The sequence below is a fragment of the Hyla sarda genome, chromosome 5 (genome assembly GCF_029499605.1).
Source record: "Hyla sarda isolate aHylSar1 chromosome 5, aHylSar1.hap1, whole genome shotgun sequence".
NCBI classification, from domain to species: Eukaryota; Metazoa; Chordata; class Amphibia; order Anura; family Hylidae; genus Hyla; species Hyla sarda.
In genome coordinates this window covers 146,116,607-146,135,812 of record NC_079193.1, presented here as the reverse complement: position 1 = coordinate 146,135,812, position 19,206 = coordinate 146,116,607, and the positions used below count along the sequence as shown (strand labels likewise).

General features: G+C 38.8%; 1 protein-coding gene across 2 annotated transcripts in view; it reads right to left on the bottom strand.

Annotated features, from left to right (window-relative positions):
- The window catches only part of VPS41 (VPS41 subunit of HOPS complex), a 272,718-nt gene that overhangs the window by 135,169 nt on the left and 118,343 nt on the right, over window positions 1-19,206 (bottom strand). For both annotated transcript variants that reach the window (XM_056520459.1, XM_056520460.1), the window contains exon 5: window positions 2,706-2,780. In XM_056520459.1, coding sequence (XP_056376434.1) covers window positions 2,706-2,780 — 75 coding nt within the window. The remainder of the gene's footprint in view (window positions 1-2,705; window positions 2,781-19,206) is intronic.

The following is a 19,206-nucleotide window of genomic DNA, read 5'->3' as shown; positions in this document are numbered from 1 at the left end:
AATTGGGCTGTACATATATTGATTTTACATCTATTTAATGTGGCTGTCGCTGGATACTTTAATAGGCTGATAAACTACAATTGCTCATCAAAAGTCTCAATAATTCAAAGGAAACACACATAAGTGTTTGCCACTGTCTTAATGTAAGACAGAGAACCTCAGGTCCACAGAAATCCAATTTTGCAGATTTATAACAGACAAGGCGCAAGTCTCCGCAGTGTGGAGGTGCGGTGAGATGCAGAGGGATAACTTGGTAATGGCCCTCGATGCCTCTAAACCTCTGTCCTGCCTTCCGCCTTTCTTTCTGGAGCTGTTAATCAACTTAATACAAATAACAATATTGACATTCTTGTAATTACTTTTTCCTGAGGCACATTTGTGGGAGAAAATATACTCGGCCGTAATAAGAGGAATATGTGAGTAAGCCCGGGAAGTCTGATAATAATGGGCATGTGAATTGAGGGCAGCCTCTCGCCACATTTCACTCCCTATCACCATCTCAAGAGCTGAGAGGTCAACTCAGCGGGGCTTTAGAAACATTACACCCACTTTCTATGGGAGCTGAAGGGGTTACGTTCTATCAAAATCAAGCTCCTCTGCTTAGTCTGAAAGGTTACTGTAGAAAACTGGGAAAGATTTGAGAAAACTGAATTTAGTTTGTATTTATTTGGAGAACATCTGCAAAAAGATTCCACCAGTTCCTGTCAAGCCTCATTTATGTAATAGCATCTTACCGGTACATTTTATAGCCCTGATTTGAACGCATGCCGCTGCTAACATAACTGGATGTCAACCACAATCTTACATATCTCAACCACTGCTCTGCCGCTATGAAAACTATTACATGAATACAATAACATATTGGGCTAAAACTCTATACAGAACCCTGGAAACAAAAAGTATTGAGAGGCGTTGTATGCACAATAGGCCAACCACGCGTATGCTTATGACAGCGCTGTTTAGAGGAAAAAGAAAGGTTACAAATATTTACATATATTATTGCAACGCTGGATGGTGAGGCTCCAGGCATGAGCGAGCCTACCTAAACTTTACTATATACACACACATTATATATATATATATATATATATATATTTTTTTTTTTTTTTTTTTTTTTTTTTATAGCAGTCAGAGCTTTGTTTTTTTTTTTTTTGTTTTTTTTACTCCAGATCCTCTGTGAAAGGCTACATGGGTATTCTGGAAGTTAACAAACAATATTAGAAGTTGGAAAAAAAAGTGGGGTAAAAAAAACAAACAAAAAATAAATAAATAAACCTTTACCCTCATTTTGGGCCAATTAGTCAGGTGGGTGTTCCTACTCAGAGACTGTCAACTCTATATCTCAACCATTGTATATGGACATATACACAAATAGCTGTCAATCACTGAGTAGGACTGTACACATGACTATATACACAAATGGTCATATACACAAATAGCTGTCAATCACTGAGTAGGACTTTACACATGACTACTTATTCCAAAATGAGCAGACATTTATATATATATAACACACTATCCTGAAACATTTCCCACAAAACTATATAGCAATCTGCTCAGATGTATATCATGCTGCCTGCAGAGTGGACTACATTTTCAATGTAACCAGTTTCTTGTAAAGCCTGAATGGCGAAAAATATATACAGTGATCCCTCAACTTACAATGGTCTTTTCTAGACCATTGTAACTTGAAACCAAACTCAACATACAATACTATGGACAGCCCAGATCTGCGAAACGTGTCAATGGCTGGAAGAACTGACCAATTAGAATGGACATTTACACCTGTACTACTGAAGTGCATGCACTGACTGTCTGGTAGCGCCTTCCCACAATACAGGGAGGTACTACATGTTCTGTATTACTCTTTACCTGTGCCAGGGTTAGCTGCTCCTTTGGACACAGGTAAGGGCAGCTACATTTCACGTGTACTGTACTGGACCCTGAAACAGCTTCTGTCCTCTATATAGACCAGTCTTTCCCAACCAGGGTGCCTCCAGTTGTTGCAAAACTACAACTCCCAGCATGCCTGGACAGCCTTTGGCTGTCCAGGCATGCTCGGAGTTGCAGTTTTGCAACAGCTGGAGGCACCCTGGATGGGAAACACTGACATAGACCGCGATTTAAAGCTCCCAGCAGATCTGTCTTACTTTTATATGTAAGGATTTGCTTTATCTACAGAAGTTATCTACTTATTTCTATTTACTTCTCACTTTTTCTTATTTTTGGATGAAATTTTGGTGGCTTCAGACCCAATTACCAGGTTTCCATAGAGTTATAGTATCAACATACAATGGTTTCAACATACAATGGCCATCCTGGAACCAATTAATATTGTAACTTGAGGGACCACTGTATAGTTTGGCATATAAGAGCAAAGAAGGAATACAGTAGACTCATAGTAATAATATCCCTTTATAAAGGAGGGTCCCCCACCACCTCTCCCATCCCCAGGGAGAAGAGGGAGGAGCACTCTTCTAATCTATTTGTAGAATGCTTTCTGTGCTTATAGAAGAACAGACCTGACCACAAACTTTTATTTTTATTTTTTAGCAGAAGGCAGCAAAACTTACCAACCATAATTAGAAATTTTGATTTGGGAATACTAATTTTCAGTATTTTTTCCCCATGTATTATAGACCCATGTTTTTAAACGGCTACAGTCAGAAGTCCAAATATCACAAGAGTAAATAAGCAGGGCATACCTTGCCATCCTCAGCGCAGACGCCTACATGCTCCCCACCTTCATCCAGGCTAATCTGATTGATCTTCACAGTGCTCTGCAAAAAAGAATATGGAAACAGTCACACACAAAGAGTTCCTTACAGTGATTAATGGAATAACATTATGAAAAAGCTGTAGAATATTCATATTTTCATTTGTGTTCTCCATGAGTCACATGCTAACATCAGTAAGATTATGTAAAGTAGCAACTACAATATGCAGGTGTATAGCTGATTCAGGTGTTGGATACACAGAAAATTGCTATACAGAAAAGCAAATCTGTAGAGGTCCTTGGTCTTAAGAAGTAGAAATACCTTGGTGGGAATATATTAACAATGTTGGTTCCGTTTCACGTGTTAGTTTTCACGCTCACAGTGATTTTTCCAGTAAATTTATCGATGTGGTCCAAGTGCTGAAAAGTAGTTTTTGTAGGGTTTTTGGAGCATAGTGGCCCTCATTTACTATTCTAAACCAGACTTGTTTTGTCATCTTTTTTTTGGCGCATCTTTGTCTGCGACATGTTGCAGACATCGTGCGCCAGTCTGCGACACGATGCAACATTTTTTCCCTGACGGACCAGATGTGGATTCTCCCAAATCCGAAAAAGGGGCGTAACCCGACATTTCTGAGCTTTCCCATGTATTTATACAGCTTTCCAACCCAAATTTGTTGAATTGTTGTGGATTTTTTCCCGACAACTCAGAGGAATCGGAAACCAAAACCAACAAAACCCACGTGTGACAAACAGGAAAAAAGCAATCGGGTAAGAAAGCAAGATAGACTTACAACCCGATTTTCTAAGTAAATGAGGGCCAGTGTCTGCGTCATGTCTGCGCCAGTGTACACCAGGAAAATCCGACAAACCTGAAATTGCATTGTGAAAAGCTGAAAAGGGGGTGTGGCCAGACTGAAAAGGGGCGTGGTTTCACACCCGACCTATTTACTATTGAGTTCACAGAAAATCCTGTGAATACAAGGCTGGAAATTTCAACTTAGAAAAAGCTAGTCAGAAAATCCTGCAAGTCAGAAACAACATTTCACACTAGTAAAAACCCGACATTCTTAGTAAATGAGGTCCAATATGCTCAGGGGTGACGTAAGCTGACACCTCGGTTTCCTCACAGGAAACAAAGAAATCACCAGAGAACAGTTATGGAAATTGGACAGGGGTCCCTGCAAAAGAGAAGGAAGAATCCTTCTTGTACAGAGTTCCCCACATAAAACGTCCCCAAGCATATAATTTATTAACCAGTTCCCTCATATAGTTTCCTACATTAACCAGATTTACCTGGGTTAAGTAATCATAGTTTGAAAATGCCACAGGGACCAGGGTAACTAGTCATGGGGGCGAGTCCCAGTCGCTTCTTCCTGAGTGATGCATATTTCACTCTCTACTGGCGGGGTGGAGAGCAGCCGCTGGACCCTGAACCTATGACTAGTTAACATATTTATACTATGATTTCTTTGAAACAACCTATTATATCAGAGTAATATATAGTCTCCCTTATTGCATCAAGTTTATGCTGCCAGTGGTTTGAGAAGAGTAAAATTGACGACAGATTCCCATTAAGTGGTTTACAATATTAGCTAGAGGCACCCCTTTAGGTGGTCATGACTAGGAGTCTCATCACCACTGCATATAAAAAAATATGCCACACAAGTGGACATTACTCTATCTATATTATTTACTGTAAAATAATAGCATTTATAAAAAAAAAAAAAAAAAGTATATATATATATATATATATATATATATATATATATATATATGGAAAATAATAAAATATATTCCACCCAATGTGATTTTCATAGTCAAAGATTACGCATTTTTCTACAACCATGATTCAGTTCAGCAAAGCACTAAATTAGAAAGGCATAACCTCTGTGCGCACCCCAGTGGAACTGAGTAGCTGGCACTGTTGTGGAGTAAGGTGTGGCTGTATCCTGTTTGAGTTCTTTTGAGATAACATAACGGAACAATCCACCTGTGGGAGGGGGAGGTACATGACTTCCCACAAGTTAGGGGTATGGATGGGATACGCATTTAAAGAGTACCTGTTACTAAATAAACTTTTCTAAACTAACTCAGGCTATGTTCCCTAACTACTCCTCACACACCTCCCAGCCTTAGAAAAAAATTTCAGAGCTTTAAAAAGCTCTGTATCATACCTTTCTTCTTGCTCACATAGTGAAATCTCCCAGCAGAAGAAAGTGGGCGTTTCCCTGCAGGCAAGACATCACTGAAGCCTGCTGGGGGACAACTTCCATCATCACATCGTTGCAGCGCTGTGATGATTAGAAGACCTCAAGCTCTGTGCAGCAGTTTTCAGTCTGTGTATCTTTCATTGAGACTCTGTGCAGCTTTTAGTCTGTTCAGCTTTTAGTCTGTGCAGCTTTTAGTCTGTGCAGCTTTTAGTCTGTGCAGCTTTTAGTCTGTGCAGCTGCTTTCAGTGAGGCTCTTTGCTGCTGTCAATCAAGCTCAGTGCAGAGAAACACTTCCTGAGTTTGGTCTCATACCATTACAGGCAGGAGACCAAAATCAGAAATTTTGACCGGATGGAATGTGTTCTGGCCAAAAAGGAAGACCCCTAGTGGCCAGAAGTATACAGCAGAAAAACTAACATAAAACTTTTTTTTATGGAAGCCAATTACAAAAGTTATTTATTTGGCATAAGGAATCAAATGGCCCTCAAAACATGGCCCTAACCCAGACAAGGTTGTGCTGCCCTCTACTAAAATTAAGGCAGTAAAAGAGTTTTTGTAAAATGACCATTAACTTAGAAAGACTTACAGTATTTCTATATCATTATTTCAAATTACAAGCCTACAATTACTGTATGACAGCTCTTTATGTTCTCTTTCATGTTCAGTGTTATTTCGGGTATACTGTGTGGGTCCAAATCAATATAACACATCAATTCCTACCTCTTAACTAGCTCAACTAGCAGCAGTTATGTGCATGTCTCTATATCCATATGAATGGGAAATTTATTTCACAAAGTGGAAGTGCAGATAATATTTTTTATGTACGTTAAAGAGGCCTTTCATGTATTTCTTCTGGGAGTTCTACTTAAAAGGGGTACTCCGGTGGAAAACTTTTTTTTTTTTTTAAATCAACTGGTGGCAGAAAGTTAAACAGATTTGTAAATTATTCAAGTAGAAAACGGACATGGTGCACATCTACAATCTTGCACAATGATCCAATTGCTTCTCAGCATAATTTCAAAAACTAACAGGTTGTTAGTATATACGTTTTGATCAAAAAGTACAAAGCCCACTCGACACGTCAAGGCCACCTATTCAGAGTGGGTCCCTAACTTCCCTAGCATAAAATGGCGTAGCACTGGGCGGCGACCACCACTGACGCGACACCAGTGCCCACAGGGGGAACGACCCACTGGCAGAGCGGCCCCAACGCCATTCAAACCAGTCCATGGGTCGCACCTCCCCGCAGACACGGCACGTTGTATACTAACTACCTGTTAGTTTTTTATATTATGCTGAGAAGCAATTAGATCATTATACAAGATTGTAGATGTGCGACCATGCCTGTTTTTTTTCTACCTGAATTCACATTGTGTTTTCTATCCCCTCTTTTTTTTGTTTGAACATGTGTCTGCACTCTTCCCCACCCCCTCAGCCCAACCCTATATAAGTAGTAGTTAGCTACACAAGGGCCATTTCTTTCCTAGCAGCCTCCCAGTCTGACTGGGAGAGCATGGTAAGTGTGCTGTAAAACCTTGTTCACACTGGTGTGGTGCTGTGCGGCGTCCGTTGCCGCCGTGGCGCTGTGGGGGGGGGGGGGGTGCGGCCCATAGACTGGTTTGAGTGACATTGGGGACGCTCTGCCAGTGGGTCATTCCCCCCCCCCCCCCGTGGGCACTGGTGCCGCGGCGGTGGTGGTTGCCGCCTGGTGCTACTCCATTTTATGCTAGGGACATTAGGGACCCACTCTAAATAGGTGGCCTTGACGTGGCGAGTGGGCTTGTACTTTTTGATCAAAAATGTATACTAACTGTTAGTTTTTGATATTATGCTGAGAAGCAATTAGATCATTATACAAGACTGTAGATGTGCACCATGTCTGTTTTTTTCTACCTGAATTCAGATTTGTAAATTACTTCTATTAAAAAATCTTAATCCTTCCAGTACTTATTAGCTGCTGAATACTACAGAGAAATTATTTTCTTTTTGGAACACAGAGCTCTCTACTGACATCATGACCACAGTGCTCTCTGCTGACATCTCTGTCCATTTTTATAAACTGTCCAGAGCAGCATATGTTTTCTATGGGGGTTTTCTTCTACTCTGGAAAGTTCTTAAAATGGACAGAGTTGTCAGTAGAGAGACCTGTGGTCATGATGTCAGCAGCACTGTGGTCATGATGTCAGCAGAGAGCTCTGTGTTCCAAAACACAAATCATTTCCTCTGTAGTATTCAGCAGCTAATAGATTTTTTAATAGAAGTAATTTACAAATATGTTTAACTTTCTGGCACCAGTTGATTTAAAAAAATAAAAGTTTTCCACCGGAGTACCCCTTTAACTATATTCATGGACATTTGTAATTCCATAGACAAATCAAAAACTAAAAATTATAGTAGAAAGAAGCTGCTCTGTTTTATAAACTTTACTTTTTATATAAGGATTTTTATGACCTATTTACAACATACAAGCTGGACAATGTACACCGTCACTGAACTAGCACTAGCACTAGAACTATGGAACTGATGAAAGTCTGGAAATTTAACACTTTACTTAAATACTGGTATTCTATTTTGTATGTAAAAATGAATTTTAATGCAAAACTAACTAAAAGTTGTACTACAGGAGTTATAGAATGTTCTATGTACAATTGGAGGGTGAAAACGTAGAACATGCTGAATCTGGAATGTATTCCCTTGTCTACTTAATATTTCTCAAGCTACCACTTGGAGAACCTTTAACACAGAAGACAACTGGGTCTGAACAAATGAAGCTTAAAACTAATATCTCTACAGGGCAATATTTCTCCTAAGGTATCATTAAAACTCCAGTAGGATTCTAAGACTGACCCAGAGGCAAAATTCTTAAGGTAATAACTGTAATTTCCTGGAATTTTAACAAAGGTAAAATATAAAGCATCACATTATAATATGTAACACCTACACTGTAAGCTGCCAAAAGTAGAACTAACTAGATAGCACTAGGGCTCCCACAGAAACATTTTGAAATGACTTTTTACCTTCTTAGCTTCTTCTCTCAAAGATGTACTCCTAAAGTAATATTTGGGCTCAATCAACAGAGAAGTTATCACCGCTATAAAGGTCCATAGGCATAGCAGGCTATGCCCACCAGGGACAGCAGGAGGAGCTTGGGGCACTGCTTCCCACAGGCTGCATGACAGACAGCTGTATCTGCTATAAAGAGTTTAAAGGCGAACTCCAGCAATACATTTTCTTAAAGGGGTATTCCAGGAAAAAAAAAATTTTTATATATCAACTGGTTCCAGAAAGTGAAACAGATTTGTAAATTACTTCTATTAAAAAATCTTAATCCTTTCAGTACTTATGAGCTTCTGAAGTTAAGGTTGTTCTTTTCTGTCTAAGTGCTCTCTGATGACACGTGTCTCGGGAACTGCCCAGTTTAGAAGCAAATTCCCATAGCAAACCTCTTCTAAACTGGGCGGTTCCCGAGACACGTGTCATCAGAGAGAAAAGAACAACCTAAACTTCAGAAGCTCATAAGTACTGAAAGGATTAAGATTTTTTAATAGAAGTAATTTACAAATCTGTTTAACTTTCTGGAGCCAGTTGATATATTAAAAAAAAAAAAAAAAAAAAAAAAAAGTTTTTTCCTGGATAACCCCTTTAACTCTATAGGGCCGGGTTGCTGGAATAAAAATCATAAACTTTAAAGAGTACCCATCATTAAACCATATTTTCTAAACTAACAGATTATATTCCCTAACTACTCCTAACATCCCTTTAAAAAGCTCTATATCATACCTTTCCCCTTGCTCACATTGTGTGAGCTCCCGGAAGGAGAAAGTGGGCGTTCCCCAGCAGCCATGACGTCATTGAAGCCTTCAAGAGCTCATACAAATGGTTGAGAATTTTAACAGCAAGTAAATAGCAAGGCGTCACAGTCTTTACTGTCCTATCCTCACTCCCTGGTGTCACAATCATTAGTATCTCCTCATCTTCCCCCGTTTGTCAGTTAATAATGTCCCCTTATCTCCCCCCTGTGTGTCAGTTATAATTAATGTTCCTTAGAAAAAGATGAAAGGCTGCACTCACCACGTCTTCATAAAGTGCTTTATTTCTTCCATAATCAGTGGGGGACACTACATGCGGGTGCTGTACAGAAGCAACACGTGTTTTGCGCTTAACCGCGCATCGTCTGGCTCTCTGGGAAAATTCTGGGAAAGGCACTAGCTGCTAGTGTAAGAAGAGTAGACATACAGATATGGAGAAGAGTGTTGTTCGGCAGCGTTGTCCTTCATCCTGATAGCTAAGGAAGCTATACTGTATAGTTAGTGGATAAATGGCCTACTTTGATATTGTGAGAGTAACTTTCTTGGGTGAGAAACAAATAAAGCTATTTGAGGCCAGTTTAAATAAAAATCCTAAACTGGATTAAAGGTCTTGGTGTGCAGCTGTCAAAAGGCCATCTATCCCAAGCGATCCCATGATCTACCATATCAAACAATTGATTGTGAAGAAGACTGAATCACTGCATCTGGGACACATTAAAAAGCTGTTCTATGAAAAACTTCCTCATACATGGCGCCATTCCCTCTTTCTTGATCAAGAAAAAAAAACAAAAACATGCCCTCTTTATCCATAAGAATTGTTAACCTGTCGGAATAGACTACCTCAGAGCAGGTCTAAACAGAGACACATGATGTCTTAAAAATAATAGATTAGATTTAAAAATAAAATAACATTAAACAATAAAACTTACATCAATGTATTAGTGTTTAAAACTACTTTTGAGCTGAAGCCGATCAACTGATATTTTTCCATTTAGGACGTTCATTTATGCTTTTTTTTTGGATCAGCAGATGGAAATGTCCTAATGTTACCTATATTGCTCCCTTTTATTTAAATTATTCCCCCACTGGTTGAATTTCATGGTCATTTGTCTTTTTCAATCGTATTAAAGGGGTATTCCAGGCAAAAACTTTTTTTATATATATCAACTGGCTCCGGAAAGTTAAACAGATTTGTAAATGACTTCTATTAAAAAATCTTAATCCTTCCAATAGTTATTAGCTTCTGAAGTTGAGTTGCTGTTTTCTGTCTAACTGCTTTCTGATGACTCACGTCCCGGTAGCTGTGCAGCTCCTATGGGGATATTTTCCCATCATGCGCAGCTCCCGGGACGTGACATCATCATTGAGCAGTTAGACAGAAAACTTCAGAAGCTAATAACTATTGGAAGGATTAAGATTTTTTAATAGAAGAAATTTACAAATCTGTTTAAAGGGGTTATCCAGGAAAAAAACTTTTTTCTATATATCAACTGGCTCCAGAAAGTTAAACAGATTTGTAAATTACTTCTGAAGTTTAGGTTGTTCTTTTCTGTCTAAGTAATCTCTGATGACATGTGTCTCGGGAACCGCCCAGTTTAGAAGAGGCTTGCTATGGGGATTTGCTTCTAAACTGGGCGGTTCCCGAGACACGTGTCATCAGAGATTACTTAGACAGAAAAGAACAACCTTAACTTCAGAAGCTCATAAGTACTGAAAGGATTAAGATTTTTTAATAGAAGTAATTTACAAATCGGTTTAACTTTCTGGAGCCAGTTGATATATATAAAAAAGTTTTTTCCTGGATAACCCTTTAACTATATAACTACGTATGAAGATTTACAATGCAGGAGCAGAATGATATGCAGAAAAGAAAATGTAAAATGCATGGTGTATATTTTGACACTTATGTCTACCTACACAAATGAGAGAAAAATATGTTGCTTGGTAGAGTTTTAAAATTGTACAATTTTAAAATTTAAAAGTGCAAATGTATTAAAAAAAGATTAAAAACTTTTGGTGCAAAATACTGGTGCCCAGGTATGCATCTACCGTGCCCAGTAGTTGTGACATAATGTCATGTGTTACATTTCGTCTAAACAAATTTCTCTTACACCATTCCCAGTCATTGTAAGCACTAATCCCAAATATTTGTTAATTCATTTACAGTATAAAAGAAAAATCTTTCATCCTGTCAATAATATTTGAAAAAAATCTCGGTCTTATTTCAGGGTTTATTTTCTACTCAGCACCTGTTACTTCCTTATTTTCTTGGAAAAATAAAAAAAAGTGAACCATGTAGTAATCCACCTTGTGCAATATTCAATTACCTAATGTAAAATGCTGGAAATAAATACACTTAGTATAGATTCTGTCAGCTCTTCAATTAGGAATAAATTTAAGACTTGTTGAGGAGGCCTCTTTTAATTGTGTTCTTTTGTGGAAACTCTGTCTCCCCGGAGGATCATCACCATTCTGATTATATTATCAGTCCCCCAATGGTGAACTTGAGAAATCAATCCACTAATGTATAATTTGTAAAGCTTCCCTTACTAACAAATGGATAATTGATTCTTTCACAAATGCTGCATCCCAGCGGAACTGAAGCAGAGTGGATAAGAAACTGGAGATGGGAACGCACTTTAAGGCTGAGACAATGCAATATTTAATCTAAGTAACTGTTCGTTTACCAATAAAACATCATAATTGTAATCCTCCAACAATGACCAGTCATAAAAAACAGTTTTGGTGTCATGAATTGTAGGCTTTATTTATTTAAACTAGTTAAAGTTTTGTCTAGTCAAAGATCCAACCCGTGGATGGTGTCAAAACATATCACAAACTTGCCAATATATAGTTATCCATAGTGAACAGATCATTTATTTTAGCTGTGGGTTTCTTCATGTAAGCTGTGGCATCACATTAAAGACATCAAAGCCGAATCCCTCCTCCTGCCTCCCTCCTGTCAGCATGGGACAAGACCAATGATGTGAAGGGGGGAGCTGGTATAACTGTCAATGTGAACTTCTATGATCAGATCACCAGTATCTGATGATTCTGGTTGGACGATTCGGAATAGCTGAGTGGCAGCAAGTATTTGGCCAACAGCTATTAAAAGTGTACCACCTTTAGGGGGAGATGCAAATGTTTTTCCTATACAAAACAAAAACATTCAGACCCTGCTACAGCCACTCCAGTACTTCAGGAAAGGTCAGTAATAAAAGCTTTAACTTACCACGGCCAAATAATGGATTTGGCTTTATTTTATGGCCAAAATGATGATTTAACAAAAGTCATAGTTTACCTTTCAGTTTGCATTAGTGTTTCACAACAGTCCATCAATAGTTTTTTACAACCAGTCTCAAAATCATTTAGTTGAGTGAAAGTAAAAGCATTTTTCTTTGCTGTTTTTTGCTGTGTAATCTGTGCAGAGTGTATCTTATTATATAAAGATCTAGTTGAATGGTAACATTTTTATTTTAATGGCATAAAGAGAAGAGGCCCATTTTAGAAACAATGTAAAATTTAACCTTTGATGGCTTAGAACAATGTTCCCCAACCTAGGACTGTCCAGCTGTTCAAACTACAACTCCAATCATGTCTTGGCCCCCTTCATGGGAGCTGTAGTTTTGCAACATTTGAAGAGCCAGAGTTTGGGAAACACTGCCTGAAAAGATGATAGGACTTAATTGCACAGTCTATAAAAGGTGACTGGGAAAACCATTGGGGGAAATTTTGTCTATCCTTGCACAATCTTTCAGGAAGATTGGCTATGCTTGTTTTGGGCATATTTATTATTCTGGTGCACATCACCTTATAAATATGTCTTATCCTCAAATTAGATTATGTGTGCCAGTAATCTGTCCGTGCACTACAGTTCTGTGCAGTTGTACAAACTGTTTAGATCACTTTGCATTATGGTCTATAGTGGGAAAGATTTCAGAATCAAGCTGTCACTAGATGACGAGTCTTAAAAATGTATTTCCAACTACAGCATATCCACAGGACATAGCAAACACACACACATATATATATATATATATATATATATATATATATATATATACACATATATACACACACACATATATATATGTATGTTCCAGCATAACTTTAGAACAGCTGGATATATTTCAATTAAACTTGGTACGTTTCTTATATGTAAAAAAAAACTATAGCAGAGGATGTCCCGATACTGACAATCTCCGCAGCCCGGGGGTGAAAGAGTGGAGCCCAGACAGTTCAATCATACTTTACAATGACATTTGTCCGGTGGCAGAATGTTTAAACTCCACAGCAATCTATGCAGCCCAAGAGTAACAAGATCAGGAGATGTACCGAAATGCCCATGCAAGTATGGTATGAAGACTGGGTAATGCCAGGTACTGAGCTAGTATCTGATAAATGTTTGTTCTACCTCTACCACACTTGCCCAATCTGAGATTGTGGTTCCTTCAACCCCCAACAAAGCCTTCTTGTGGGAGCCAGTTGTGGCCTAGTTGGGAGTTGTGTAAATAGTGTATCATCGCAAGCTAAGCTATTTACTTACCTCCCAAATTCCTGCATCTATCAGACATTTATGGCATATCCAAATGCCTCTTTTCGGACAGAAATTGAAAACTGTCTAAGCAAACCTTTTTTTTGGCATAAAAGAATCAAAAATATGTCTTACAGATTGGGGAGAATTAAATGAAATGTTTACTGGTGCTTTTTGCTGGGTTTTGCATCTATTTTGTGGCACATGCCACTTGTGATTGATTTCAACTTTTTAAAAAATCAGTAAAAAACAGAATTGGCACAAAAATAAGTACTTAGGAACCCGTGGAAAGAGTTTTTTGCAGTTGGTAACATGGTAACAGTTTACAATGCACCAAATAAACCAAAATCCAGCTGCCGGGGAACACATAAAACATAGGCGACTTCACAAGAGTTTCATTTATTATCTCCTATTGTATGGCAGAATATTGGTGCAGTATATATCTACAACATAACAATATCTTAATTCATAGAAGTAACAGACAGGAGATGAAGGTAACAGACATGAAGATGTCTACAATTAAAAGCAAACTTGCTGCCACTGCTCAGCATTCCTTATATTCAAAGTTGTCCAAGTTATATGCATTTATGTGCTGTTTCCTGCCCATACTGGTGGTGCACAATCGGTCCAAGGGTAAGTATAACTGGCACGTTAAAAATAATACAGAACACGTACATTTTTAGGTATAGGGATGATTAACATGTGCAATAAAAGATATTCAATAATATTCTAAGTACAAGCATTTTTTTCTGAAGTCTAAAGTACAAGAATGAGTTAATTCCTTGTATGATAACAGTAGTAATATCACAGATAACTGCATTTTAGAAGATCCTTGGAAATTTGGCACAGAACATTTTTCAAAGCAGTAAAGCTATTAGCCACGCTACATAAACAACTAATGCTCATAGTAAATGTGCGAAAAGCAAAACCATGTTTAAAATGTGTTGATTCTATTTATCATTTCATTTGGAAACATTATTTCCAGATGCTGTTTCTAATCCATGTTACAAGAAAAAGCTAATTCCCGACTCCAAACTTATAATAATGCATCACAAAGTCCCCTGATAGTAAACACATTTGGAGAAGTGGTATCGCAGGTTTTCAAAGGTCAATAAACCACATTTTGTGACATAATTAACCTTGGGCTATGATGTTTCATTTAAAGGCTTTTTAAATGTAAAGAAGAAAATAAAACTACCAAGAGCTGCTAAGATCGATCACAAGTCTGTTGGGTAAAACAGAAGGAGGAGTCAGAAACGTTAATAGTAATAAGAATACAGAAGATACTAATGCCAACTGCCTCATAAGATTGATGAAGTAAAAGGGTATAAAAATTTACATGGTGCTAGGGCCTGTAAAAATGACAAAAAAAAAAAAAAGATATGTTCACCTAGCCCTGGCCCCTTGTAGCTGCCATTTGGCTTAGTTTGATGCTTTGATCTTCTGTCTTCCTTCTGTTTTCATGAACCTGACCGCTCAGCTAATCACTAGCCGAGACAGGAAAACACCGCAGCCAGTGACTGTCTAAGCAAGTAGGCTTTGCACCGAGCGATTGTCTCGGAAGCAGGAAGAAAAAATTTAATTGGGGGAAACCGATTGGGAGAGCTGTGGGAAACCAAGATACAGTAAGTACAGTGGTCCCTGAACATACAATATTATTTTGTTTTGGGACGAAAACATGAAAAATGAATATAAATAAGCCCAAGTACAAATAAACACTATCCTTAGTATTAATAGTCAGAAGGAGCAACTGGAAACTAGTTAATCATTTTCTAGAATTACACTGAAGGCAACTGAGATAGCCTTATCTCCTTTGGCGGTAAACTAAGTGCTGGTCATGCCCCGTGTGAATAGAGCAGTAGTATGCCTGTTTGACCATCTTTTATTCACCACCACTGGCACTGAAGAAAACAGCCAAGCACGTTGCTTGACTTTCACTATAAGTCCCATATACAGCATATGAAGTGGTTGGTACTAATGCTTTATTCATGTGCGACACTCCTAGACTGCTCTTCTCTTGGTTGGTTGTGGTCCCAGAGGTCAGATTCCAAGTGATCATGCATTTACCCCCTATCTTGTGATAAATGCTTTTAATGGACAGGAACCCTTACCATTTTTTTTTTCATCTTACTTTACGCATGCCCATTTTCCCTTATGCCCTGGCTCATTAACCAATGTGCGTTCACAAAGTTCAGTGTAAAACATTAACACTGATTGGCTGGTGGTGAGTCAAGGGTTTAAGCAATTGGCTGCTGGCTTTCAGTGCTGGGACAAACGTGTGCACAGCAAATGGCTGGATATCCCAGCCAATCATTTCGCACTACCTTTACTGACTCCCTGTTGTCCTTCCATCACTTAATGCAGCAGCCACTCCGCAAGATCGTCACTACAGCTGCCACCGGGCCAGTAGTTCAGCCAGGAATTCTAATAAGCAGTTGAGCGGCATCATTAGTGAGTGAGTGAGTGCACTGCCGAACAGCTTCTTCATGTGGTCATTGTGTCAGGCACATAGAGCGGAGGTCACTAACGTAGCCAACTGTACCAATCAGCTTCGCTGAGTGGCTGCTTGAGTGTGGTCCCCTGACATATAGTAGTCAGCAAAAAAAACAGCAGCACTGTCTTTTGCAGCTGAGATGCTTCACAAGTTGATGGTGTATTCAATGACGGCCTGTGAGGGGCCATTGTAAGTTCAATCCACTGTCTATGCCATCGTATGTCGGGGATCACTGTAGTTTTTTTTTTTTTTTCATTTTAACAGGCCCAAGCACCATATTAATGTTTATACAGTTTATAGTGAAAAAATACCACTTTAAACAGTAACAATCATTTTAGAAAAAGCAAAAAAAAACTTTTCACACATGAGCGATGTTAAAGGAAATCTGTCAGCAGTATCACTTGCACTTAACCTGTCACACAGCTCTGGGCATGCTGACGTCATCTTCGCCGGGCAGGCGCTCTGCCCGGCTCATCAATTTTCATAAACACCCTCCCTGCTCTTGCACCCCGTGATAGTATACGGCGCATCCAACGCTTCCTGGGTACTCCCGGAAGCAGCATTCTTACTTCTCCAAGATGGCTGCAGGAGTAAAGTCAAGGCGAACGCCGCTTCCAGGAGTACCCAGGAAATGTTGCAGGCGCCAAACACTATCACGGGGCGCAAGAGCAGGGCGAAGACGACGTCAGCGTGCCCAGAGGTCGGGTTGGAGCTCCACCTATGCCCCAAGACCCTAATTTACATATGCAGATTATGGCAAATTGAGGCGGAACTGCTGGACAGGATGTTGTGAGTATTGTTTTGATCAGTATCACCAGCACTACAAATATTTGCTTTGTTTCTCTCCGTTCTTTCCTTACTTCCTATTCTACAGCCTCTATAGTGTCCTGTTATTAGTCGAGCCCACCAGAGAAGCTATAAGTTTGTTATCAACTCTTCTCTCCTCCATTGAAGGATCATCTAAGCTAATTTATGACCACATCAAAATTGACCTTTGATCTCGTCAAAAATTTGTTTAGAAGTTGGCTCACTTGGCGGGAAAGAACCACAATTTTAACTATATGTACTCTACCAATCCAGGAAAGATAAGGTAAGTTCTAAACACACAAGTCTGATTGGATGCTCTAATACAGTTTTGTGTAATTGGGGAAATAGATGGAGCAAAGGGTATGTGTCAAGGAAACCCCCAAATAAGATAGCTGGTCAGGGTCAGGAAAACTAAAGTCTAGGCCTATAAATTTCTGAATAGATATAGGGACCCCACAGTATAAAACTGTGGATTTAGATTTGTTTACGCTCAAACCCAGGCAGAAACCAGGAACACATTTGAGAGCGATGTAAGCGGACGAGTAAGAGTAACAGCAAGTAACAAGCAAACAAGCTTGATTTATACTCATAGTAACCCACAGAGACAATCAAAATATCTAGATGTGTCCTAATGAGTGCCCCCAGGAGCTCCACTGCCAAAGCAAACAAGGCCCGAGACAATGGAGATCCCTGGCCAGTTTCCCTAATGAACATGATTAGGGTCAGACAAACTGTTGGAAGCTTCAAGTGGAGGGATGAGAGTGCCAACAACTCAAAAACCCGAATGAATAGGCCAGAAAAGCCTATACGGACTAACACAAAAAGATACCGCCAAGAGACACTATATTGATTAAATGTTGCAGCCCTAAATGCGAGCCTATGGGGCTGTCTTCACTTCTCTCCATGCTCTTTCAAGCAACTGGTTGGGGTTTGAACACTCAAAACTTTTGAAATGTCTCTAGGACATCTAGTGACAGGTAAACTTTAAGGTGGGTGTCACTCATGTCCATGTTTATTATACTATTGTATGCGTGATTACGGCAGAACTGTGTGAATTTCTATGACACCCACTGAGTGCCAAGAGATCTATGTAAGACAGTGTCCGGGCATTCTGGGAGTTGAAGTTTTGCAACATCTATAGGGCCGCAGTTTGATACCACTGATCTAAGATGTAGGTAATTGCCAACTGCTATATGTGCTATACTGCACTGGTGTCTTCGAACACAGACTGATGCAGGTAAAACACACATTACTGGAATTGTATGATAGCCACTACGTGCTTTCTGAGGCCACTGCTACTTGTACCAATAAAATCAGAGGTTTGGATATCAGAGGTGCAATATTGAGTTAAGCTTCCATCTTGAATAAAAAATTATTCAATATAATTCTACTGGGTTATAGAGAGTGTGTCTGGTACAAACAGTGCCATAGAGAGTGGAATGGTTGAGGTAAACAAAAGGTGGTTTATGGACAAGCATAACATTCTGTAGGGGGATCTGGAGCTGTAAGATGACAGTGACACACACAACCGAGGCCCTGTTGGCATTCTCTGTCACATTTTGTATAAAAAATCTAGAAACTGTGACAAAATAACTTAAAAGAGTACTCACCTGGAAAGCATTTTTTTTTTAAATGGATTGGTGCCAGAGAGTTAAACAGATTTGTGAATTACTTCTATTAAAAAATCTTAATCCCTCCAGTACTTATCAGGTGCTATATGCTCCCCAGGAAGTTCTTTTTTATTTATTTATTTTTTTGTTTGACCTTTCTGTTTGACCACAGTGCTCTCTGCTGGCATCTCTCTCCATTTTAGGAACTGTCCAGAGCAGGATAGGTTTGCTATGGGGATTTGCTTCTACTCTGGGCAGTTCCTAAGATGGACGTGTCAGCAGAGAGCACTGTGGTCAAACAGAAAGGAAATTCCTGTGGAGCATATAGCAGCTGATAAGTACTGGAAGGATTAAGATTTTTAAATAGAAGAAATTTTGAAATCTGTTTAACTTTCTGGCACCAGTTGATATAAAAAAAAAAAAAAATTAAATTAAAATCAATTTATTTAACCCCTTAAGGACTGAGCCCTTTTTCACCTTAAGGACTCGGCCATTTTTTGCAAATCTGACCACTGTCACTTTAAACATTAATAACTCTGGAATGCTTTTAGTTATCAATCTGATTCCGAGATTGTTTTTTCGTGACATATTCTACTTTAACGTAGTGGTAACATTTTTTGGTAACTTGCATCCTTTCTTGGTGAAAAATCCCAAAATTTGATGAAAAATTTGAAAATTTTGCATTTTTCTAACTTTGAAGCTTTCTGCTTGTAAGGAAAATGGATATTCAAAATAATTTTTTTTTAATTCACATATACAATATGTCTACTTTATATTTGCATCATAAAATTGATGAGTTTTTACTTTTGGAAGACACCAGAGGGCTTCAAAGTTCCGCAGCAATTTTCCAATTTTTCACAAAATTTTGAAACTCGCTTTTTTTCAGGGACCAGTTCAGGTTTGAAGTGGATTTGAAGGGTCTTCATATTAGAAATACCCCATAAATGACCCCATTATAAAAACTGCACCCCCGAAAGTATTCAAAATGACATTCAGTAAGCGTTTTAACCCTTTACGGGTTTC